Below are 22,596 nucleotides of genomic sequence, written 5' to 3' on the forward strand. Positions count from 1 at the left end.
GTATTGCCTTTCTTTACTTTTAAGGTTAAAAACGACATGGTTGCTATAACTTTTAACCATAGTGATAAGTTACTTGTTCTATGAATAACACTTTTCAATCTCAAGAAATCGTCCTTTATTGTCATTATGCATAGGGCAAATTGTGCTTCAACCTAGTTGGTACAGAAAACAGTATTCAGCAACTTGTCCTGAAATCGGCTTTTAATTTAAACATGTTGAAATTTGTAAAGTAAAAATAACATGTAGGCCTACTTGGCTATGTAACAAGTTGGCTATAGTAGCTTTGTTCTTGCAAGGACTAAACAGATATATTCCTAATAATTGAACTTGGTATTGATCTTAAACCATAGCATAGCCTAGGAATAGTCCAATACAAGAGCTGTTAGCAGGAGCAAACTATGCTATTTTTTAAATGTAAGTTTCATGTTATATGGAGATTTTTTCGTTACAATTATCATGCAGTCTTGGCATATCTTAAATCTCATCAGGTAATTTCCTCTTTGTTAACTTAGTAAACCTTTGAAAAATCTTTGTAATCTAACCAAGGAAGGGCTTGTGATGATGAACCACAATTAACAGCTGAAGCAAAGGTTGATAGACCAGCTTTCTCATTATTTTAAGGTTTAGTGTTGGTTTCCATTAAAACCCTAGTTAAAACACTATCGATATAACAAAGAAAGTAAATTGATTGTTAATTTCCCTGTCAATCACTTGCAAGCATTCAATAGCTTGTCTTGTCACTGGTACCGGTAACGTTTAAACGTCGTCTGCATCTAGCGATTTTATTTTATCTGACAGTAATCATAGAGTAGTAAATTAAGGAAATGAGAGCTAAAAATAAGGATAACACTCAGTTAATGGCCTCCATGTCCACACAACGTTGTAACAGGGAATGAAACGGCTGCAACCAGCTGTATGAAGCCAAGAAAGTAGACTAGCGTCTAGACTGCCAGTGCAAGTCCGTGGAACGGACTGATCGGAGGATCGTGGATCAGATCAGTAGATCACCCCCCACCACCGCACCATGTCGTACGCTTCCGAATCATACCGGCGCATCAGCATAGCTTATCTAACTGTTCGGGAAAATTGTTATCTGTATTACTGTCGCTGTCAAAACGTATAATTTGTAGATTAAATTTGAATTAAATATAATTAAACTATCATAACCTAACCAAACTAACCAAACTTGCTGATAATGATAAACTCGAATAAAGGTTTACTAATCGAAAAATAGCTCTGTTCTAAAAATAAAATTATAAATGTCTCAAATTCTATTTTACAATCTTTTAATTATAAAATTAAACTGTCATAACCTAACCAAACCAACCAAACTTGCTGATATGAAAAAAATTGTTGACAAAAAGTTAGTGCTCCCGGTGGGATTCGAACCCGGCACCTTCAGATTATCAGCCCGACACGCTATCCACTTCACCACAAAGGCTCATGACTCAGTTCCGTATCGTTGCAGTAATGGTTGCCGTCACGCCATCGGCACTGAGCGGTGGTGGGGGGTTTTTCGATCTGATCCACGATCCTACCGTTCCTCGGACTTGCACTGGCAGTCTAGATGCTTATAGAAAGTAGACCTAATTGTTTTGAAAATCTCAGTTTGAAAGATGTTGTTTCACGTAAGGTTGAGGTTATGGTAAAAATCACTATCTCAAACAATGTTAATGTAGCGAGAAAAGTAGCTAAAATTCCGCTACAACTACTTTAAAAATGTAGCTAGCTACAGCTAAAGCTACAAAATCTTAAAAGTAGCGACGCTACAGCTAACGCTACAAAAAAAGTAGCGCGCTACTGTAGCGTCGCTACTTGTAGCGCGCTACTTCCCAACACTGGAACCGCCTTTAACTTCAAGTAGACGATTATCCTCGGCGAGCACGACGTTATCACAATTAATTTGTTGCTGTCCTATCACACTCCTGGGTGCATCTTCTATATAATTATACGTTAAGATGTCCAAGAAAGCTCTCTGATATCAATTTAAAGTAAACACTTAACTCACTATTTATTAGAATAATTGGTAAAAACGTAGGAGCTAACCAAAAGGCTGTGTGCTTGAAATGCAGTCAGTACTGCCAACCTTGTCTCTATGCCTTTTCAATACGACACGACAGTTGAGTCGGGGAGCAGTCGGCGGGAAAATCGGTCAGTCCCAAAATGTCTGGCTGCGGTCGGCCCATGTGTGCGCTCAGATTTACCACTATGGGGCCGACTTTGACTCCAGATTAAGATCAAATAGTCGACTGACAAGTCTCTCGTGTGCGGTAGGCCTAATAAAATAAGTAAATCTAAGATGGCTTTTGCATTGTTCATGATGGAAGACTTCAGAACTGTTGCGAAACACTAAATGCTACTTTTAAATAAACATAAACTATATAGGGCTATAAATACTGGGAACACACACAACGGACTTCTGTTAAACTGAACGTTGTGACAGTTAAGTGGCGTATATTAAGTCCGACCTGGGACTGATCACCCCAAGAATATAAAATCATTGTTGTGCTAGCCAACAATGCTGACATGTTGCCACCTGATAGTCACTGGTACTTCAAAGCTATGAGGAAAATTATAACTTTTAAATATGCTGGAGCTAATTTTGGCCAGTTAAACCCTCGTTATCAGCTCTGATAAGAGTCCAGACAGCGCTGGACAGATGACTACAGTCCAGACTGCCACCAGACACTGATGAGTTAACCTGTTAAGTTGGGACCTTCAATAATCAGAGTATTATATTGACCTTCTACTCTCAAGAGGATTAAGCCTAATTTTAGTGCAAAGAGGTATGGAAAACTATTGATTGATTGAACTAGTTTACGTACATACTGTACATTTTATGTACCTGACGCATGAATGTTCTCTAGGAATATTTCAATAAAGATTTTGTCTATTGATTATTTCGCAATTACTTTTTATTAATGTTTTTACTAAATTAAAAATGTAAATTATAAAGTAACTAATTTTGAATTTTGCAAAGCATGCATGGATTTTTCATGGTCAGGATTGAAATATTGTAAAGTCTTGAAAAGTGTAAAAAGGGTTAATAAAAGTTGAATAAATTAGCCAGATTAAGTAGGGGCTGTATTTAAATTTGGTTGAGCAACAATATAAGTCATGGATGAAAGTAAAATATGAAAAGTATAGTATTTTAAATATTACCTACGTTTTGTTTAAAACCAATTTTGACATGGTTGTGAAACAGTTATAATGTAATTTTATTTTAGTAATTAAATGTTATTTTAGTAATTAAATGTTAGTAAAAAATGTTAAAGCTGATTTAAATTTGTGTAGATAATATGTTGATTTTGAAAGGAATTAATTTTGAAGTTACAATTGATTTTAAATTCAAGTAGAATTTTATTTGATAAAGTGTGGAATAATTATTTATTTGCTTTGTTACTTTGAACAGGAAAATAATACTTTGCCTTATCATTTATAAATTAATTCTAAATTGTCAGAAACTATGAAACCGTTTTTATTTATTTTTACTGATTATATATTTGCTATGAAATAATAAAGTATGACTAGGAATATTTTGCTCGATACATAATACTAAATGTGTATGTTTCTGAAATAATATAATGTGTTTTGACAAAAGTATATTTATAATTTATGCAAGGTCTATAATTTATTAAATTCATAGTAGATGTTATGTAATTAATTTTACTATTTTATAATGTGATGTGAACACAACTGTACAACTTTAGTATTGTTAAATATTGTCTTGAGCTTAAAGTGACTAAATTTTTAATTATTAGTAGGGAACCTGTGAAATACTATTCTAGCTAGGACAATGTTTTGTCACATGAAAGTGATTAAGTTAAAACCACAGTAGCCTTTACCAAATGAATATCTTGCTATTGTACAGTGACTGATTAATTTATCTGTAAACTTTGATAACTTAACCTATTTGGGGACAAATTAATTTACACTAAATGAGGACAGCTATTTATGAAATGTTATTTATTTGTTCTGGTTTTGACTATTATATATTTTGGCCCAATTAAAACTGTCTGATGTTATATTTTATTCAATTTTATGCAATATACTGTAAATTAAGGACGTTACATGGTCTTTACGAGGCTCTACCAACATCTTGAGGCCACAGTCACCGGCTACTCATCTGGACCACTACCTAGCAAACCCATTGCTTTTGTGGGGTACACCTACCGCTGATCAGTCCATCCGCGGCTGGATATTGTGCGGTTCGCATTCCGGGCCCGGTTGAGATGGTATATCCTATTTGTGAAGACTACTGTTATGAGTGACACTTTAATTTTGACTCAGTGTGTTTAGAATTCCAGCTACTTGACCTACTCTTCAACCAGGAATGGACTTTATCACATTTTATTGTTTTCAGTGATAAAGTGGATATTATTGCTTCCTGCAATGGAATAATTTCTTTTGTTCTTTACTTTATGAAACTGATTTAGGGGTTGTATTTAGATATTTAATGTAGACATTTTGGAGAATTTATTAGATTTTAGTAATTTTTCCTGATAAATAGTTTATTTAATTTCCTGATAAGCTTATACTACTGAGACCTTGGTAAACTGATCGAGGCTAGATATTCTTTGTAAATTTTATTTAGAGGATTAAATTTAATTTTGAGGGAATTAATATTGTTTTTTTTTTGTCTTTGTAATATGAAGTCTACACCTTGGAGTCAATAAATAATTTTGTTACTTTGAGAATTTTGCTAAGCTTAATATTCCTGTGGATAAGTTTAGATTTTAACTGAATTGTATTATAATCATTTTTTAGACTAGCTGGTACACAATAATTGTGCAATCAATGCATGTTTGGTAAAGTAAGATTACAAAGTTTGCCATACCAAGTGAGGTGTGTTGGGTTTTTGCAATTTGGGGCAAAGTTCATTCTTTTTGATCGTCCGAATGAATATTCCCTACACAAAGTGGAGCCCTTAACATATTCACTTGCAACCAACTTTAAGAAAAATAGTAACTCAACCTTATTTCTATTTATTAAATGTCTATTTATTAAATGTAAATAGACGGCAAATACTATTCGCAAATAAAAGCTAAACTAACAAACTTGCTGGCAAGTTTCTGACTGGTCAGAAATGAATTTGAACTAAATTACTGGTGTTGGTTTGGCTTGATTCATTGTCTCACTTCCTAACTGACATAAAATTGCACAACAGTTTATGGGATGCTAAAATAATAGTTATATACCTAGTAAAATTCACAAAGAAAACAAATAAAAAATTGAAAAAAATAAGTTTTTCCCCTAAAAGAATTGTTCTAATAACTAAAAGGCCTATTATTGTTTTATAGTTTATTTTGATTCAAGTTTAGGCCTATTATCTTGTGTAAAGGGCCTTACTTCAATTTTTGAAATGTTTGATTGTATGATATTTGTCAAAACAGTTGTTTGGATGAAGTCCGGGTTTCCAAGGACACGTAGCAAAGTAAAAACTGGTCTCCCTTTGCCCTCCTGGAACCTTTCTGTTGGAACAAACTGCACAGTCTTTAGTTTCGCTTCTTGTACCTGCAGGGAATGGTACATCCCATTCAATTGAACAACATCATCTCCTTCTGCAGAGTGGGGGCGACCCTGTTTGCAGCTAAGGTTTCTGACATCCCCAACCAGTTCCTTTATAAATTCTTTTCTGTACGTTGAATGGATAACTGGTCTCAAATTGTTCTTCTCTCTTTCAATATTGTACAAAATAAAGCTATTTCCTATTGGCACTTCTAGAATCCAGAAATACAATTTTCTCCACCACTTCAAACGTTTTTGGCAAAGCCGTAGCTGGTGCAATAGTGATCATTCCGGTCGATGCCTCCCATCTTGGCTGTCTAGTCACAGATTGCAATAGGCTTAGGGATGGTTTCCACAACATTTATCTTGACAACTCTTCTTTTTTTACATAATACCACCTTCACCCAACTACCACCACACTTAATGTAATACCACCTTAACCCATCCACCATCCCACTTAATGTAATACCACCTTCATCCAACCACCATCCCACTTAATGTAATACCACCTTCACCCAACCACCACCACACTTAATGTAATACCACCTTCACCCAACCACCATCCCACTTAATTTAATACCACCTTCACCCAACCACCACCACACTTAATGTAATACCACCTTTACCGAACCACCACCACACTTAATGTAATACCACCTTCACCCAACCACCATCCCGCTTAATGTAATACCACCTTCACCCAACCACCACCCCACTTAATGTAATACCACCTTCACCCAAACACCACCACACTTAATGTAATACCACCTTCACCCAACCACCACCACACTTAATGTAATACCACCTTCACCCAACCACCACCACACTTAATGTAATATCACCTTCACCCAACCACCACCACACTTAATGTAATACCACCTTCACCCAAACACCTCCACACTTAATGCAATACCACCTTCCCCCAACTACCACCCCACTTAATGTAATACCACCTTCACCCAACCACCACCACACTTAATGTAATACCACCTTCACCCAACTACCACCACACTTAATGTAATACCACCTTCACCCAACCACCATCCCGCTTAATGTAATACCACCTTCACCCAACCCCCACCACACTTAATGTAATACCACCTTCACCCAACCACCACCACATTTAATGTAATACCACCTTCACCCAACCACCATCCCGCTTAATGTAATACCACCTTCACCCAACTACCACCCCACTTAATGTAATACCACCTTCACCCAATTACCACCACACTTAATGTAATACCACCTTCACCCAACCACCACCACATTTAATGTAATACCACCTTCACCCAACCACCATCCCGCTTAATGTAATACCACCTTCACCCAAACACCACCACACTTAATGTAATACCACCTTCTCCCAACTACCACCCCACTTAATGTAATACCACCTTCACCCAAACACCACCACACTTAATGTAATACCACCTTCACCCAACCACCACCACACTTAATGTAATACCACCTTCACCCAACTACCACCCCACTTAATGTAATACCACCTTCACCCAAATACCACCACACTTAATGTAATACCACCTTCACCCAACCACCACCACACTTAATGCAATACCACCTTCACCCAAATACCACCACACTTAATGTAATACCACCTTCACCCAACCACCACCACACTTAATGCAATACCACCTTCACCCAACTACCACTCCACTTAATGTAATACAGTAAAACCTCACTAACTCGACAGTCTTCAGCTGACAGGGCGCTTGTCTTGCTGGCTTTGCCTTATTATCGTTGTGTTAGACTTTTCATGTGAAGCAGTTCGATTTTCGAGCTGAGCTGATCCAACAAGCTTGAGCCACCAAGCTGATACAAGCTTGAAATTGAGAGATCGAGCACTAAGTCAGAAAATCGAGCTCAAGCCGAGCTTTTACCATCGCGTTTGCAAAGTTTCAATGTTATGGATAATTCGACAACACTGAAACTCAAAAACCTCTAATTCCACAAATTGTCGAGTTAGTGAGGTTTTACTGCACCACCTTAATCGGTTAAGTACCAATAAACAATCGCCACACTTGATATAATACCATCTTGTTGAGTTGATATGAACCCTTGTCTACAGTGATAAATGGAGTGAGAGAAATCACCAGCTTGATTTGTTTGGATCCTCATGCCAGGCTAGATTACGTGTGATCAGCACATAGACAAATATGAGGGTGGCACCTAGAACCAATGGAAGGCTAGCACATGAATTTCATGGGTATTAGGCGGCTGGTAGCCTCAATAGGGATAGGGCCGTCAAAACTCAGTCCTGGAATATGTAAAATAGGGAATAACAGACCCAAATCATTGGACAAGGAGTTATCCATTAACTTGAGCACTTGTGACGCGTATTTCCTGCCAGGTAAATACAAAGAGTTACGCAGGAAATTACGCCACCTAAAAAATGGACAAAGTCCCAGGACTCGCAGGAGTAGGGTTGCTGGGATCCTCCAGAGGTGTTTTCGGTAGTCTTAATTAATATTAGTCTTAGTTAAGTAGAGCTCAGAATAAAATAAAAGTGTCACTAGACACAACACTTATTATCGCCCCTCTAGTCAGTGGGGTTTGGTGGGGACCTATAATTTAGACAGGACACTGTGCGTTCACACTACTTAAAAATAAAATTACACAAGTAGATAAACCAGGTAGAACCACTCGGCTTACCAACAGGGTTACACGTAGGAACCTTAAAAAGGGTTAGACAGGCCTAGCATAGGTCCCACAGAGTCTGAGATAAAAACCAAAAATGACTTAAGTTGCCACTAGGGGTCTGCGGGACAGACCTTTTTAGTTCGGGTCGGGTTGGGTCGGGCCGATCATTTTGGTCCTTGGGTCTCAAGATTCAAGACAAAATTCATTAATTACCGGATTTTTAATTGTTTTAACTTCTATCTGTGTTTATAATATTACTTGATAATAAAATATGAAAAAAATGTATTTATGTATATTATTTCAATTTCATATCTTATTTACAGCTTGGGAATTGCCTCAACTGCAAGAAAGAAGAAAATAACATTTTTTATGAAGACATTCTTTCCCATAACTGTTGAAATAACTAAATTACAACAAATTTTGAATGGAACCTGATATAAAAAGAAAAAACGATCATAAACAAATCAATTAACATATCACAATTTTAGGGCCTGTTGACTGGCTTTAAGACTGCAAGAAAGAAGAAAATAAAAATTCTATTATTCCACTAATCAATATGTATCATTCATTCCCTGCCTCCTAACCTCTTAAGTATAAAAACCTCACACTTGCAATAGCATTATTAGTTACAGCATCATAAATACATAATTTATCTATTATTGGCATTAGTAGGCCTACAGCTTTACATATGAATTGTGTTTATAGGGCCTAAAATAGGCTAAGAAACACGACAAGTGGAGAACTGATCTGATTGAAGAAAAGATGTTGTGTAAACTGATTTACTATAAAACTCAAAAACAGTAACTAACACACACATTGTTTACTGTATAATTAGTAAAGACTGTAAAAATTGCATATCATGTCAAACAATAGTATGTATAGACCTACTGCAAGAGATTAAAATGTAAAAACAACTGATTTTGATTGCTAATACCGTAAATGAAAAGAAATAAAAATCCATAAACTCAAGTCAAACAATATCACAATTAATTAGGTACCCAAAAAGGAACTCTTAACCAATATATAGAAGATTATATTAAATCAAAAGAAAAGAAAATAAAATGCCAACTTGGCAACATAAGGAGCGACACTAGTTGCCCTAATTAGCAACACAAGTCAATGTTTTTAAACTGTAAGTCAATGTTTTTGAAACTTGAAACTGCGGGGTGGAAGGAAGGAATCAGAATCGTAAACAAAATCAGTAGGATGTAAACAAAAACCATGAATCACTCTCACCAGCCAGGCCCGGGGGCACTCAAGGTCATAGACCCTCCCCCTCCCCTCTTACACCATTCGGTTGCTCCAATTGCTGACAACATTGTGTAAGAAACAAGGAAGTAGAGACAAAAAGATATATTTCTTAATTCAAAAACATAAAACTGTTACAGATTATTTTCAAAGAAATTAATTTATGGTAGTTAGTGTCTTGTATATATTGTATTTGATCTTAGAAATATAGTTTTTGAAACCCCTTCTAACTTACGAAAAAAAGTCATTTTACTGTTATTAAACTTTCCAAAAATGATAAAACATTTAGGCCTAACCTCTTTGTTGACTTACTTGCTGATGTCGAACCAGACGATCAGAAATGTTGTTACTGAATGACACAAAGGACAATAGGAAAATAAAAGAACGAGTTTCAGATCCTTCTTTCAGATTCTTTATTACTTTTCTTGTATTATGTAATTTACTAAAATATATTTTTAATTAGGTATGGCATAAACAATAAACAATTAAACTAGTACCTCTGGATAAATAGTCTTATTTTTTATAACCAAACTTAATATTTAATTCTCATTTTAACATTTTAATTCCTTTGCAATAATAGATATAATTACAGGTTTGTGTTTCTTTAAAAACAAATTAATAGCCGATTCGTTTTTTGGCCCGACCCGATCTTGGTTCGAACAAATCTTTGACCCGCCCCGGTCTCTCGGGCCTTCCGCTGGCCCGACCCGACACGATCAATTCGGGGACCCGCAGACCCCTAGTTGCCAGTAAGAAAAATAAAACGAAAAATCAAAAACAACAAGCGATCATTCCTGAATCAGCAATGTCTGATTTGACGGCTCAGGAGCAATTGAAATAGGCATCATAAATACTTTATTACACATTACAGTGCGATATATAGTAAGGTATATATATTATAACTTTATAATATACATCATTTTAGTTGACAGCTTCTCTTAACCTTGAATTTTCCAGTCCATATGGACCTCAAAGGCCTCCCATGAGCCGTATCAAGATAAGTAAGGAGTGAGCCGGTATAAAATAGAATGAACTGGCCTGATTGATTTTAAGGAGCAGCAGATTTCACCGACTGAGCCAGCAAGTCGCCTAATTCCTAAAGATCTCAATGAAGCAAGAAAGGGATCCGAATAGTTGTATCAAGTTGTGGAATGGAAATAAATGGTAATAATCTTGCCTGAGGAGAGGGGTATGAATTTTGGGAAGGTCTGTGGAAGATGCATTTGATCTTTCAAAGAAAGGGGCAGAATCATTTGTTGCAGTGAAATGAGTGTGAGTTCACAAATAAAAATTATATTCCATAGTTGTATTATGTATCATCCACCGAATTTATTTTATTCATGTTTCTGTATTGTGTTTTGAAATAGCCTCTGGATCACTGAATTTAAGCTGAAATTATTGATATTACTTTGTACTGTCAATTGATCCAGTTGTTATTAAAACACTACTCTTTTTAGCTATCCCAAGTTCAAGAGCTGGGGTAATATAGGTGATATTCAAACTACTGCTCAAGAAGCAACAAAAAGTAGTATTTCATTTTGTTTTAAAAATCACACACTAAAACACCCTAAATTGCTTTCTATTTTCTTACAAAAAGAAAGACTTAATATTTTAATTTAGATGAAGGATGTTTCTTCCTTATGAATATATAGTTACCATCAACATCCATAAGTATTTATGTACCCAGTGACGCAATGACATTAGGATACAAAATGTGCTATCCAATGAAATCACAGTATTGTAACATACCAGTTTCTCCAGTCGAGGACATCCCATTGCAAGATGAATAAGGGTTGCATCTGTAATGAGCACACACTCTTCTAAGTCCATCTTCTCAAGCAGTCTACAATTCTGTAACGTCCAAGAGCATCAATTTAGAAACCTATTTTTCTTTTTGTAAAGTGCACACCAAGCTCTTTGAGAAAAGCTAGTCCCGAGCTTTTATTGAGTCTTGTATATTTAATTAATGCAATGTGATGCAAAAAAATAAAATAAGTTATTTTGTCACGTTTCTCTTTTTTTAATGCAGTTTAATGTTGTGGTGAAGCGTTTACAAAGTAAACATGAGCATGATAGAACAAAACAAGGAGCTTGGTTAAACATCAATGTCACTTAATTGTCTTAACTTTTAATAAAATCATTCACAAGTCCATCTTCGACTGACAACCCCCGCAGGACGAGTCCATGTCCAAACATACATCGTCGCCTTCAGTGTTCTCCAGCCGGCTCCCACGACGGTACTATTAAATAAATACTGTTCGTCACAGGCCTTTGTTCCGTCCATGAGAACCTTTTGTCGTAATTTTATTTAACAATGTACGAGTGTGTTTATGTTCGTGTTTGTGTGAGTATGAGTAGAGGCAATATGATCTGTGGTGACATGAGCTCATGAATATTTTAGTGTAGGCTTAAGTAAAACTCTAGAAAGAAAATAATAAATACAAGGTTTAAATTTAGTGTTCTGTTAGGCTTTCCTTTGGTAGTTAATATTTAGGTCAAAACTACAATTTTTAGGTTTTTATAATAGTACAGTGCAATTAGCTTAAAAAAAGAGCAAACCGGGACATCCAAAAAAAAGTTTCAAACCAGTGCCAAATTGTTGAGTACACTTCCCTCAATATGTAAAAAAAAGTTACACTGATTTGAGTGTCGGGTTTGGGGGGGAGGGGGTGAAAATGGGGTGAAAATAGGACTTTTTTTACTTTTTCGCAAATACCTCAAAAACAGTGCGTTTTTCTTAAAACATAATCAGTAACAAAAATAATCTACATTAAATTTCGAACAAAATGATACCATACAATACCTATCTACTATGAACGGTTCAGGTAATATTGAGGGGTAAATGTGATTTTTTTCTTAAAATTCTAAAAAAAGTTGTTTTTTAAATGGAGGAAACCCATGGACACCCATAAAAAAAGTTTCTAATGAATGCCAAATTGTTCAATAAACCCCCCTTAATATGTCTAAAAAAGTTACACGGATTTGAGTGTCAGATTTGGGAAGGAGGGTTAAAATAAAAGGGGGGGGGAAATGGGACTTTTTTTGCTATTTTACAAATATCTTGAAATCGGTGCGTTTTTCTTCAGATATAATGAATTACAAAAATAATCTACATTAAATTTCGAACAAAATGATACCATACAATACCTATCTACTATGAATGGTTCAGGTAATATTGAGGGGTAAAAGTGATTTTTTCTTAAAATTCTAAAAAAAAGTTGTTTTTTATCTGGAGGAAACCCATGGACACCCATAAAAAAAGTTTCTAACAAGTGCCAAATTGTTCAATAAGCCTCCCTTAATATGTGTAAAAAAGTTACACTGATTTGAGTGTCGGATTTGGGGGGGAGGGGGTGAAAATGGGGTGAAAATAGGACTTTTTTTACTTTTTCACAAATACCTCAAAAACAAAAATAATCTACATTAAATTTCGAACAAAATGATACCATACAATACCTATCTACTATGAACGGTTCAGGTAATATTGAGGGGTAAATGTGATTTTTTTTTTTTAAATTCTAAAAAAAGTTGTTTTTTAAATGGAGGAAACCCATGGACACCCATAAAAAAAGTTTCTAATGAATGCCAAATTGTTCAATAAACCTCCCTTAATATGTATAAAAAGTTACACAGATTTCAGTGTCGGCTTTGGGAAGGGGGTTAAAATAAAAAGGGGGGGAATGGGACTTTTTTTGCTATTTTACAAATATTTCGAAATCGGTGCGTTTTTCTTCAAATATAATGAATTACAAAAATAATCTACATTAAATTTCGAACAAAATGATAGCATACAATACCTATCTACTATGAATGGTTCAGGTAATATTGAGGGGTAAATGTGATTTTTTCTTAAAATTCTAAAAAAAAGTTGTTTTTTAAATGGAGGAAACCCATGGACACCCATAAAAAAAGTTTCTAATGAATGCCAAATTGTTCAATAAACCCCCCTTAATATGTCTAAAAAAGTTACACGGATTTGAGTGTCGGATTTGGGAAGGAGGGTTAAAATAAAAGGGGGGGGGGGGGAAATGGGACTTTTTTTGCTATTTTACAAATATCTTGAAATCGGTGCGTTTTTCTTCAAATATAATGAATTACAAAAATAATCTACATTAAATTTCGAACAAAATGATACCATACAATACCTATATACTATGAATGGTTCAGGTAATATTGAGGGGTAAATGTGATTTTTTCTTAAAATTCTAAAAAAAAGTTGTTTTTTATCTGGAGGAAACCCATGGACACCCATAAAAAAAGTTTCTAACAAGTGCCAAATTGTTCAATAAGCCTCCCTTAATATGTGTAAAAAAGTTACACTGATTTGAGTGTCGGATTTGTGAAGGAGGGTTAAAATAAAAGGGGGGGGGATGGGACTTTTTTGCTATTTTACAAATATCTCGAAAACGGTGCGTTTTTCTTAAAATATAATGAATTACAAAAATAATCTATATTAAATTTTAAACAAGATGATGCCATAAAATACCTATCTACCATGAACGTGTTAGGAGATATTGAGGGGTAAATGTGATTTTTCTTTTTAATTCTAAAAAGCTGTTTTTTAAATGCAGGAAAACCATGGATACCCATAAAAAAGTTTTTGTTCTTTGCATTTTCATTAACTTAGGTACTCGTTTATGAGCTACAGGATGCGGAATGTACACAACAAGCCTTTTTTCCATAAGTGTAACATGCTGTAACTCCTAAACTAGTAGCTTTTAAGAGAAAATGTCAAAATTAAAAATGTTTTAAATTGGATTTATTTTCTAAAACAATCATAAACTACAGGGTGTTCCATAAGAAATAACAAAGTTGTCGGATATATTGGAAAATGGCGAACATATTTTTAAAATTAGGAACCATTCCAAATCATCTAAAAAAATAAAGGGGAGTGTCCCATACGAAGTCAACTGTATAACTCATTATAAAAAAGTTAGCTATTGGTTCACTTTAGGTGAGACATCCTGTATACAGGGAGTCCTGTAAGTAAACAGCCAAACCCCAGGAAATGGTTCTATGGGTGAAAATAAAAAGAAAATCAAGAAAATTTTTCCAAAATCGCTTCGTTATTTGCCATTTTGTTTTTTCACAAAAACATTATTTCTGAATTTTTTAACCGATCATTAACAAACTTGGTATGTATGTTGAGGTAAAATAGACCCACGTTAGAAACAAATTATCTTAATCCAATAAAAATTTTAAAATGGCGGGCATTTAATTTTTTTAATTGAAATTGCTGAATATGGCTAATTTTATGAAAAAATGTCTGTAACACTTTTATTTGGCTTTTAAAAAAATAAAAAATAAATAAATATCACGATTTTTATATGTAAAATGAGGCAACCCTGAATAGCGTAGCCTTGATCACAATAATTTTACAACTAAAAATCGTTTTTATTCGATCTTCTTGAGAATTCAAACGGTAGAAAGTTCACCGTGTTCCCGTATCTAGGTAGGTTTTGTCTTTTTTAGGTAGGTAAGTCATATTTAGTTATATTGTAGTTATATTTGTGTTAAAATGGAAAATAAAAAATGTTACTTAACAAAATTTACAAAATTACTTATGAATAAAATTCCCAACCCCGTTTTCACACCCTCCTACCCAAGACCGGCACGCAAATCAGTGTAACTTTTTTACACATATTAAAGGAGGTTTATTAAACAATTTGGCACTTGTTAGAAACTTTTTTTATGAGTGTCCATGGGTTTCCTCCAGATAAAAAACAACTTTTTTTAGAATTTTAAGAAAAAATCACATTTACCCCTCAATATTACCTGAACCGTTCATAGTAGATAGGTATTGTATGGTATCATTTTGTTCGAAATTTAATGTAGATTATTTTTGTAATTCATTATATTTTAAGAAAAATGCACCGTTTTCGAGATATTTGTAAAATAGCAAAAAAAGTCCTATTCCCCCCCCCCCTTTTATTTTAACCCTCCTTCCCAAATCCGACACTCAAATCAGTGTAACTTTTTTACACATATTAAGGGAGGCTTATTGAACAATTTGGCACTTGTTAGAAACTTTTTTTATGGGTGTCCATGGGTTTCCTCCAGATAAAAAACAACTTTTTTTTAGAATTTTAAGAACAAATCACATTTACCCCTCAATATTACCTGAACCATTCATAGTAGATAGGTATTGTATGGTATCATTTTGTTCGAAATTTAATGTAGATTATTTTTGTAATTCATTATATCTGAAGAAAAACGCACTGATTTCGAGATATTTGTAAAATAGCAAAAAAAGTCCCATTCCCCCCCCCCTTTTATTTTAACCCTCCTTCCCAAATCTGACAATCAAATCCGTGTAACTTTTTTATACATATTAAGGGGGGTTTATTGAACAATTTGGCATTCATTAGAAACTTTTTTTATGGGTGTCCATGGGTTTCCTCCATTTAAAAAACAACTTTTTTTAGAATTTAAGAAAAAAATCACATTTACCCCTCAATATTACCTGAACCGTTCATAGTAGATAGGTATTGTATGGTATCATTTTGTTCGAAATTTAATGTAGATTATTTTTGTAACTGATTACGTTTTAAGAAAAACACACCGTTTTTGAGGTATTTGCGAAAAAGTAAAAAAAGTCCTATTTTCACCCCCTCCCCCCCAAACCCGACACTCAAATCAGTGTAACTTTTTTTTACATATTGAGGGAAGTGTACTCAACAATTTGGCACTGGTTTGAAACTTTTTTTTTGGATGTCCCGGTTTAGGTCTAATTGCACCGTACTATAAGTCTCGTATTGCAGTACCGCACGTTACTTAGATACGATTGTTATTACGGTACATTTGTTTGTTGTGTGTGGTGTGTTTGTGGACATTAAAAAGGCCTTTGATTCAGTTGATCACACAATACTTCTTTCAAAACTTTGGAATGCAGGTGTTCGAGGAGTTGCCTGGAATTGGTTTAATAGTTATCTGTCCGGTAGATCTCAATGTGTTAAGCTACAAAAGGTCACTAGTTCTAATTTGTCCATAACCTGTGGTGTCCCCCAGGGTTCAGTGCTTGGCCCTATTCTGTTTTTAGTTTATATCAATGATTTATGTACAGGAACATTTTTTGGAAGAATAACTTGTTTTGCCGATGATACGGTTCTTAGTTACTGTCATAAGGATTCAGCCCTTTTAATGAGACATATGCAAGAAGATCTTGATCAATTAAAAATCTGGTTCACCTCAAACAAAATGGCCCTGAGTGACAAAACCAAGTACATTCGATTCTCCTTGAGGAATAAAACCGATGTAGTAGATCAAAAACTACTTTATAAATGTTTACACTGTTTACAGGGAGTACCGGCTTCCTCTTGTAAGGGTTGCATGGATATTCAGAAAGTTAAAGACATTAAATATCTTGGTCTCACAGTTGATGAAAATGTTAGCTGGAAGCCCCACGTAAATAATCTAAAAAAATATCTATGGTCTTGCCTAAGAAAATTTTATTTGCTAAAGTCTTGCTGTCCTCGATCTATTTTAAGAACTGTTTATTTTGCTTTGGTGGATTCCAAACTGCAATATGGCATATCATGTTGGGGAGGTATTTACCACTCCAGCATTATTCCTTTGATTGTAGCCCAAAAAAATATAGTAAGGTTGATTATGGGTGTAGACAGGCTAGAACATTGTTTTCCCTTATTTAAATCTCTAAAAATCTTTCCACTAAGACACCTCTTTGTTTTCAGAGTACTAAGAATATTTTTTATTAGATCTGGTCACGTTTTAGGAAATCAGCAGGTTTATTCTGATAGACTAAGATCTAGAAATTTTGTTGTTACTCCACACCCTTATAATGAGTTTTTTAGACGCTTTTTTAGTTTTCTAGCTCCTAAGTTATTTAACTTTCTTCCAAAGGATATTTGTTTAAGTACTAGTTCTAAAATATTTGTAAATAGGTTAAAGAAGTGGCTTTTTACTTTACCTGGAGTTGAAACATTATTGTCCTAGTTGTTGTAAATGGAAGTACACATGTTTTGATTTTTTTCTGTACTGTATTTTATTGTTATTATCTATCACTTTAATGTTTTATTTGAATCTGTGGAAAAACGTTTATTTCATAGTTTTAAATTGTTTTGATACAAATTTGCCATTATATAATATGTTTAATCTTTATATATAGCATAATGTATTATTTGTTTTTGTTCTCCAGTACGTCTTTTAGATTGTAATGGTTCCTCAACACGAGAAAATGAGGAACCTAACTATTCATTCTTAATTTCTATTGGTTATAACTATGTCTTGTATTCTATGTAATGTATATTAATTGTCAATTGTTATTTTGTTGTATTGTTGAATGAATAAAGATATTTTGAATTGAATTGAATTGAATTTGATTCGATTATTTTTCAAGGTGAAGACTAGACGAAGCGCATATGAATGTTTTGACGACTAGACAATTAGTCTTAGTTGACGACCCCCATCACATTGATGGAAACGTAATTTTGAAAAACGTCCTTGGAAAATGGAAACTAATGATTATTATCTTATGAACTTTTTGTTTTCACTCTAAATGCCGTAACTTACTTGTAATATACAGTATATTCGAAAAAGTCGGATATTTAACAGATAGTGTCGGATAAGAAATTTGGGCTCTGGTCGGTTAAGGATATCCGAACCGAACCGAATCCAACCCAATTTTTTGGATATACGCACACCTCTAGTGTGTATTTAACTACACAAAAATATATAACATGGTATAGTTCCTCTAAAAAAAAAGAATTTTTATAATTTTTATACATATCGTTGCAAAATGCCCAAAGATTACGTGACACTACAGAAAAAAGTGACACACCAGGAGGGTTAACTTTGCTTTTGTTTGGCGACATGGGCCTCAAGCATAGCAAGGGGTGAGCCTGTACAATACAAGAGTAGTGACAGGTACCAGGAACCCCTACTGCTATCAACTGAGCAACCGTTTAACAACTATTATGGTTAGGTACTTTCCCACCTGATTACAGATCCTGACACTTTGAAAACTTTGTTTTTTACTAATCTTGTAAGAAATTATCTGAAATAAATCTCTTAAATAACATCAACTCACCATCACCAATCATGATCTTTAAACAAAGAATGTGACTGACCCTAGCTAGAGCTTGGAAGCCAGTGTCAGTGAATTGTGAGCATCCAGCCACCTCCAGAGTGCTCAGTTGATGACTGTACTGAGCTAGGACTATGAGTGCAGTGTCTGTCAAATGTGAGCAGCCAGATAGGCACAGGTAGTGTAGTTGAGGACAACACTCGGCCAGCCATGTTATCGACTTGTCTTCTATATTCTGTCAAACAAAATCCACATTTATAAATCGTCCATGTTTCATAATAGACCAGAAAAGACACAGGCATAATTTAATCAAAACAATTCTTTTCAATTGTGCAACCAATACGTTAGGATAGGTGTTTTGAAATTATAATACTAGGATTGATCTAAATTATAGTTTTCATCGAATTCTCTTTGCCGCAACGTGAGCGACCAAAGGCGTGTTCTTAACTTCATTCCCTACAATCCTAGCTGGTTTCCACCCCAGTCCCGACATGGTAGCTGAAACAACGTTCTTAAAATTCTCACCTAACAAAAATAAGATTACAACTGGTATCTGAATTTTAAGTAGGCGTAAACGAGAACTACACAAACTAGCGAATATTTCAAAATATGAAACTGTTTTAAGAAGCGTAAGGTCTTACAAGATTTTTAAAAAGGTCTGTGGGGTGGCGAGAGGTAAGCGTAAGCCCCTCATGGGGGATGTGGGCCCTTGTGGCACCCTTCCCTCAAGACCGCTGTGAGTCAGTTAATCTGTACTGTGTCCTTTAGTCACAGCCTACATGGGGTGCCACTGTTATCACTAAAGGCAGCGGATCTATGGTGGCAGAGTGAATGTCTGCCCTAGGGTCGGGGAGCAGCGACACTAGTAAGTATGACCTGAGGCCGAGGTGATGGACACCGGTCCGGGCTCAGTGTCAATTGAGCAGCAGGCGGAGTGAACGGATCACGGTAAGGCTGCTGCACTGCCCTCCAGTTCTGGTATGTGTGCAGCGGTGCTGGAGTAGGTATTGATGAGCGGAGTGTATGGAACACGGTACGGTCTTCAAACTGCTAACCTGGTATTGTTTCAGAAGCTATGATGTCTGCTAATCAAACTACGGAAACTACCCCAGGTGGGTCAGCGCCTAGGCGTGAATCCCACCCCTCCAACTTGGAGGGCTTGCCCATGGATTCTGGGGAGGGCAAATTTTCAGACAATGTTTCAGAGACGAAGGTGGAGGGGGGCAAAGAGGCTTTTGCCAGGAGCTCCCTCATTGCTAGATCTCCACAAAATCTTGGTATCGACGACGTTCAAATGCTTGAGGAAGCACACAGGGCTTTGGCGGGTAGTGTGGCTGACTCAAGCGCCCATTCAAATCTAACCCTGGGCTCTACCTCTGAGGTGGCAACACCGGATCTGAGCTTAGAGACCCAGGCATGTGCAACTGTTCCAGAACAGGAGAGAAGACAACGGCCATCTTTACCCCCTAGTGTGTGGAGGACACAGGTCAGGGCAAGGAAGGAGGCTGAGGGTACTTGGCTTTCAAAAGCTGAGTACAAAAAATCCAAAGGGTTTGTCAACAAGCCCAAGAGGAAAAGGCAGGCTGAAACTCCTAGTCCTGCTGGAGGAGAGGGCTCTGGTATTTCTCCTATGCGTAGAGTTTCAGGTCCACCGCAGCAGCATCAGACTCAGCAGACCCCAAAGCGGCCGAGAAGGTGGGATGTCCCACCCCCGCCGCCAAGGAGCGCTGCAGAGGGCGATGCCAGCAAGGACTTGACCTTCAAGGACCAACTCTCGGGCTGGAAGATGGCGATTGTTCCAGAGAACTATCCTGACGATAGGTTCACTGATGAACAATTTTGCTTGTTACAGGAGAAACTGTTTGAGATGGTTATTATGGCCGCCACTCCTCAGCAGATCCTGAAAACCTACAAGGACAAAGGTGCCCTCGCAGTCATGTGCGGAAACGAGGAGACCAGAGATTGGCTCAAGGAGGTGGCTGTTGGTCTGGGTCCGGTGGGCGTGGGGGGGCCGAGTGTGATTGTGGGGGATCATAAAGATCTCCTGCGTACCACCAAGGTCCTTCTCCATACCGACTGGATCCTGGCCAGGAAAGATCCTAAAGAAATCTTTGAGTTTGTCCAGAAGCTGAATCCTGGACTGTCAACCAGAGACTGGAGAGTGGTCAGTTGCAAGCGAGAGGCGGAACACCAAACTCTGGTTCTGGCAATTGACTGCGGGAGTGCCAAGTTCCTGAGGGACAGGGGCTGGAGGATTTTCTTGGGTATAACAAGGGTTCAACTCAAGGTTCTTTCAGGTGCTCCTGATGACGATCCGAATACTGCAGGCGAACCTACAGCACAGTAAAGCTGCCACTGCGGTACTCTGTGCGAGTACAGCGGTTGGGGCTTTTGACTTTGCCCTTATCCAGGAACCCTGGGTTAGAGACGGCAATATAACGGGAATGGGGGTCTCTAGGGGCCAGGTATTCTCGGCTCAGGTCCGGAATCCTAGAACCTGCATTTGGACTAGTAATGACACCATCTGTGTGCCGGTTCTGGAATTTTGTTCCAGAGACATCACGACGGTAGAGACCAAATGCAGGGAGTCCGGACGGCGTCTTCTACTTGCTTCAGTATATATGCCGCAAGATGAGCCCACGCAGCCTCCGCAAGAGGAAGTTAGGAAGCTGGTCGAGCACTCGGCCAGGACCGGCGACGACCTCGTGCTGGGCTGTGACTCCAACTCCCACAACACTGCTTGGGGGATGTAGGGATAATAACGCAAGAGGTAAGGCACTTCTTGAATACTTAGCCTCTAATGGTCTAATGATTGCTAATGTCGGTTCAGAACCAACTTTTCATAGCAGGGTTGGGGAATCTGTAATAGATCTTACTATAACCAACGTGGGGATCAGTCACAGAATTCTGGATTGGAGGGTATCCCAGGAACCTTCCCTCTCTGACCACAGACATATCATGTTCAACATTGGTAACTTTTCCTTGGAAAAGATTGAGTTCAGGAATCCCAGAAAGGCAGATTGGGATATGTACAGATCAACTCTTAAAGAGCGCATTGAATGCTTTGACACACAGTTCCCTTGGGTCAGAGACACCAACACGCTAGACCTTGCCTCTGGGAGCTTAGGCGAGGCCATTGTCACGTCCTTTGACGAGAGCTGCCCGCTAACGGTGAGGAAGCAGGGTAAAGTGAGTTGGTGGACCACAGAGCTCACCAGCCTGAAAAAGAGAGTCAGGTCTCAGTTCAGGTGGACGAAGAGGACAAATAATTGGGATGGCTACCATAGATTGCTAACCCAATATAATATGGCTGTAAGGAGGGCCAAAAGGCTCTCCTGGAAACATTTCTGTAGCAAGCTAGAAAGTGTTAGAGATACATCTAGGATATACACTGTCCTAACAAAGGACAACTCCTCCAAGCTAGGCCCCCTCAAGGAGCCTGGGGGAGAAATGCTGTATGAACCTAAGGAAGTGCTAAAGCTCATGGCGGCCACCCACTTCCCTGGCTGCATCATCCCAAGCGAGCCATTGGTGCCGGAGGATGAGGAACAAGCTGTCGCAAGGGCAAACAACACTCGGTGGAGGGTTGCGTGCGACATTGTGACACACAGTCGTGTGAGATGGGCCATAGGGTCACTCATCCCATACAAATCACCTGGACCTGACGAGGTAAGACCTGTCTGTCTCCAGCAAGGTATCGATATATTACTTCCGGCAATGAGTAAGTTGTTCAGGGCCAGCTTGGCCCTGGGACACATTCCCCCGGCCTGGAGCATCTCAAGGGTGGTTTTCATCCCAAAACCTGGTAAGGCAAGTTACACGGATCCCCAAGTCCTTCTGTCCCATCTCTCTGTCCTCATTCCTGTTGAAGACCCTAGGGAAACTGGTGCTGAGGTATGTGGGGGACACAGTCCTCAGAGTCAATCCCCTACATAGAAACCAGCACGCCTATACCCCAGGAAGATCCTGTGACTCTGCCCTACATCACCTGGTAAGCAGAATCGACAAGGCGTTTGAGTTCAAGGAGATTGCCCTTGGGGCGTTCCTTGACATCCAGGGCGCCTTTGACAACACTGAAACCCAGGCTGTAATCAATGCTGCCAGAGCTCGTGGATTCCATGAGGTGGTGTGCAGGT

The 22,596-nt window shown here is 37.3% G+C and overlaps 1 protein-coding gene across 3 annotated transcripts in view; it reads right to left on the reverse strand.

Annotated features, from left to right (window-relative positions):
- LOC128997756 (F-box/LRR-repeat protein 20-like) overlaps positions 1-22,596 on the reverse strand; it is an 88,633-nt gene that overhangs the window by 18,678 nt on the left and 47,359 nt on the right. For all 3 annotated transcript variants that reach the window (XM_054423418.1, XM_054423420.1, XM_054423419.1), the window contains exons 7-8: positions 18,504-18,695; positions 11,167-11,268 (exon numbers count right to left, since the gene is read on the reverse strand). In XM_054423418.1, the coding sequence (XP_054279393.1) occupies positions 11,167-11,268; positions 18,504-18,695 (294 nt within the window). The remainder of the gene's footprint in view (positions 1-11,166; positions 11,269-18,503; positions 18,696-22,596) is intronic.

Source organism: Macrosteles quadrilineatus, unplaced genomic scaffold (assembly GCF_028750875.1).
Source record: "Macrosteles quadrilineatus isolate MER2022 unplaced genomic scaffold, UCM_ALF_1.0 Scaffold_7__1_contigs__length_78375512, whole genome shotgun sequence".
In the NCBI taxonomy this organism is placed as follows: domain Eukaryota; kingdom Metazoa; phylum Arthropoda; class Insecta; order Hemiptera; family Cicadellidae; genus Macrosteles; species Macrosteles quadrilineatus.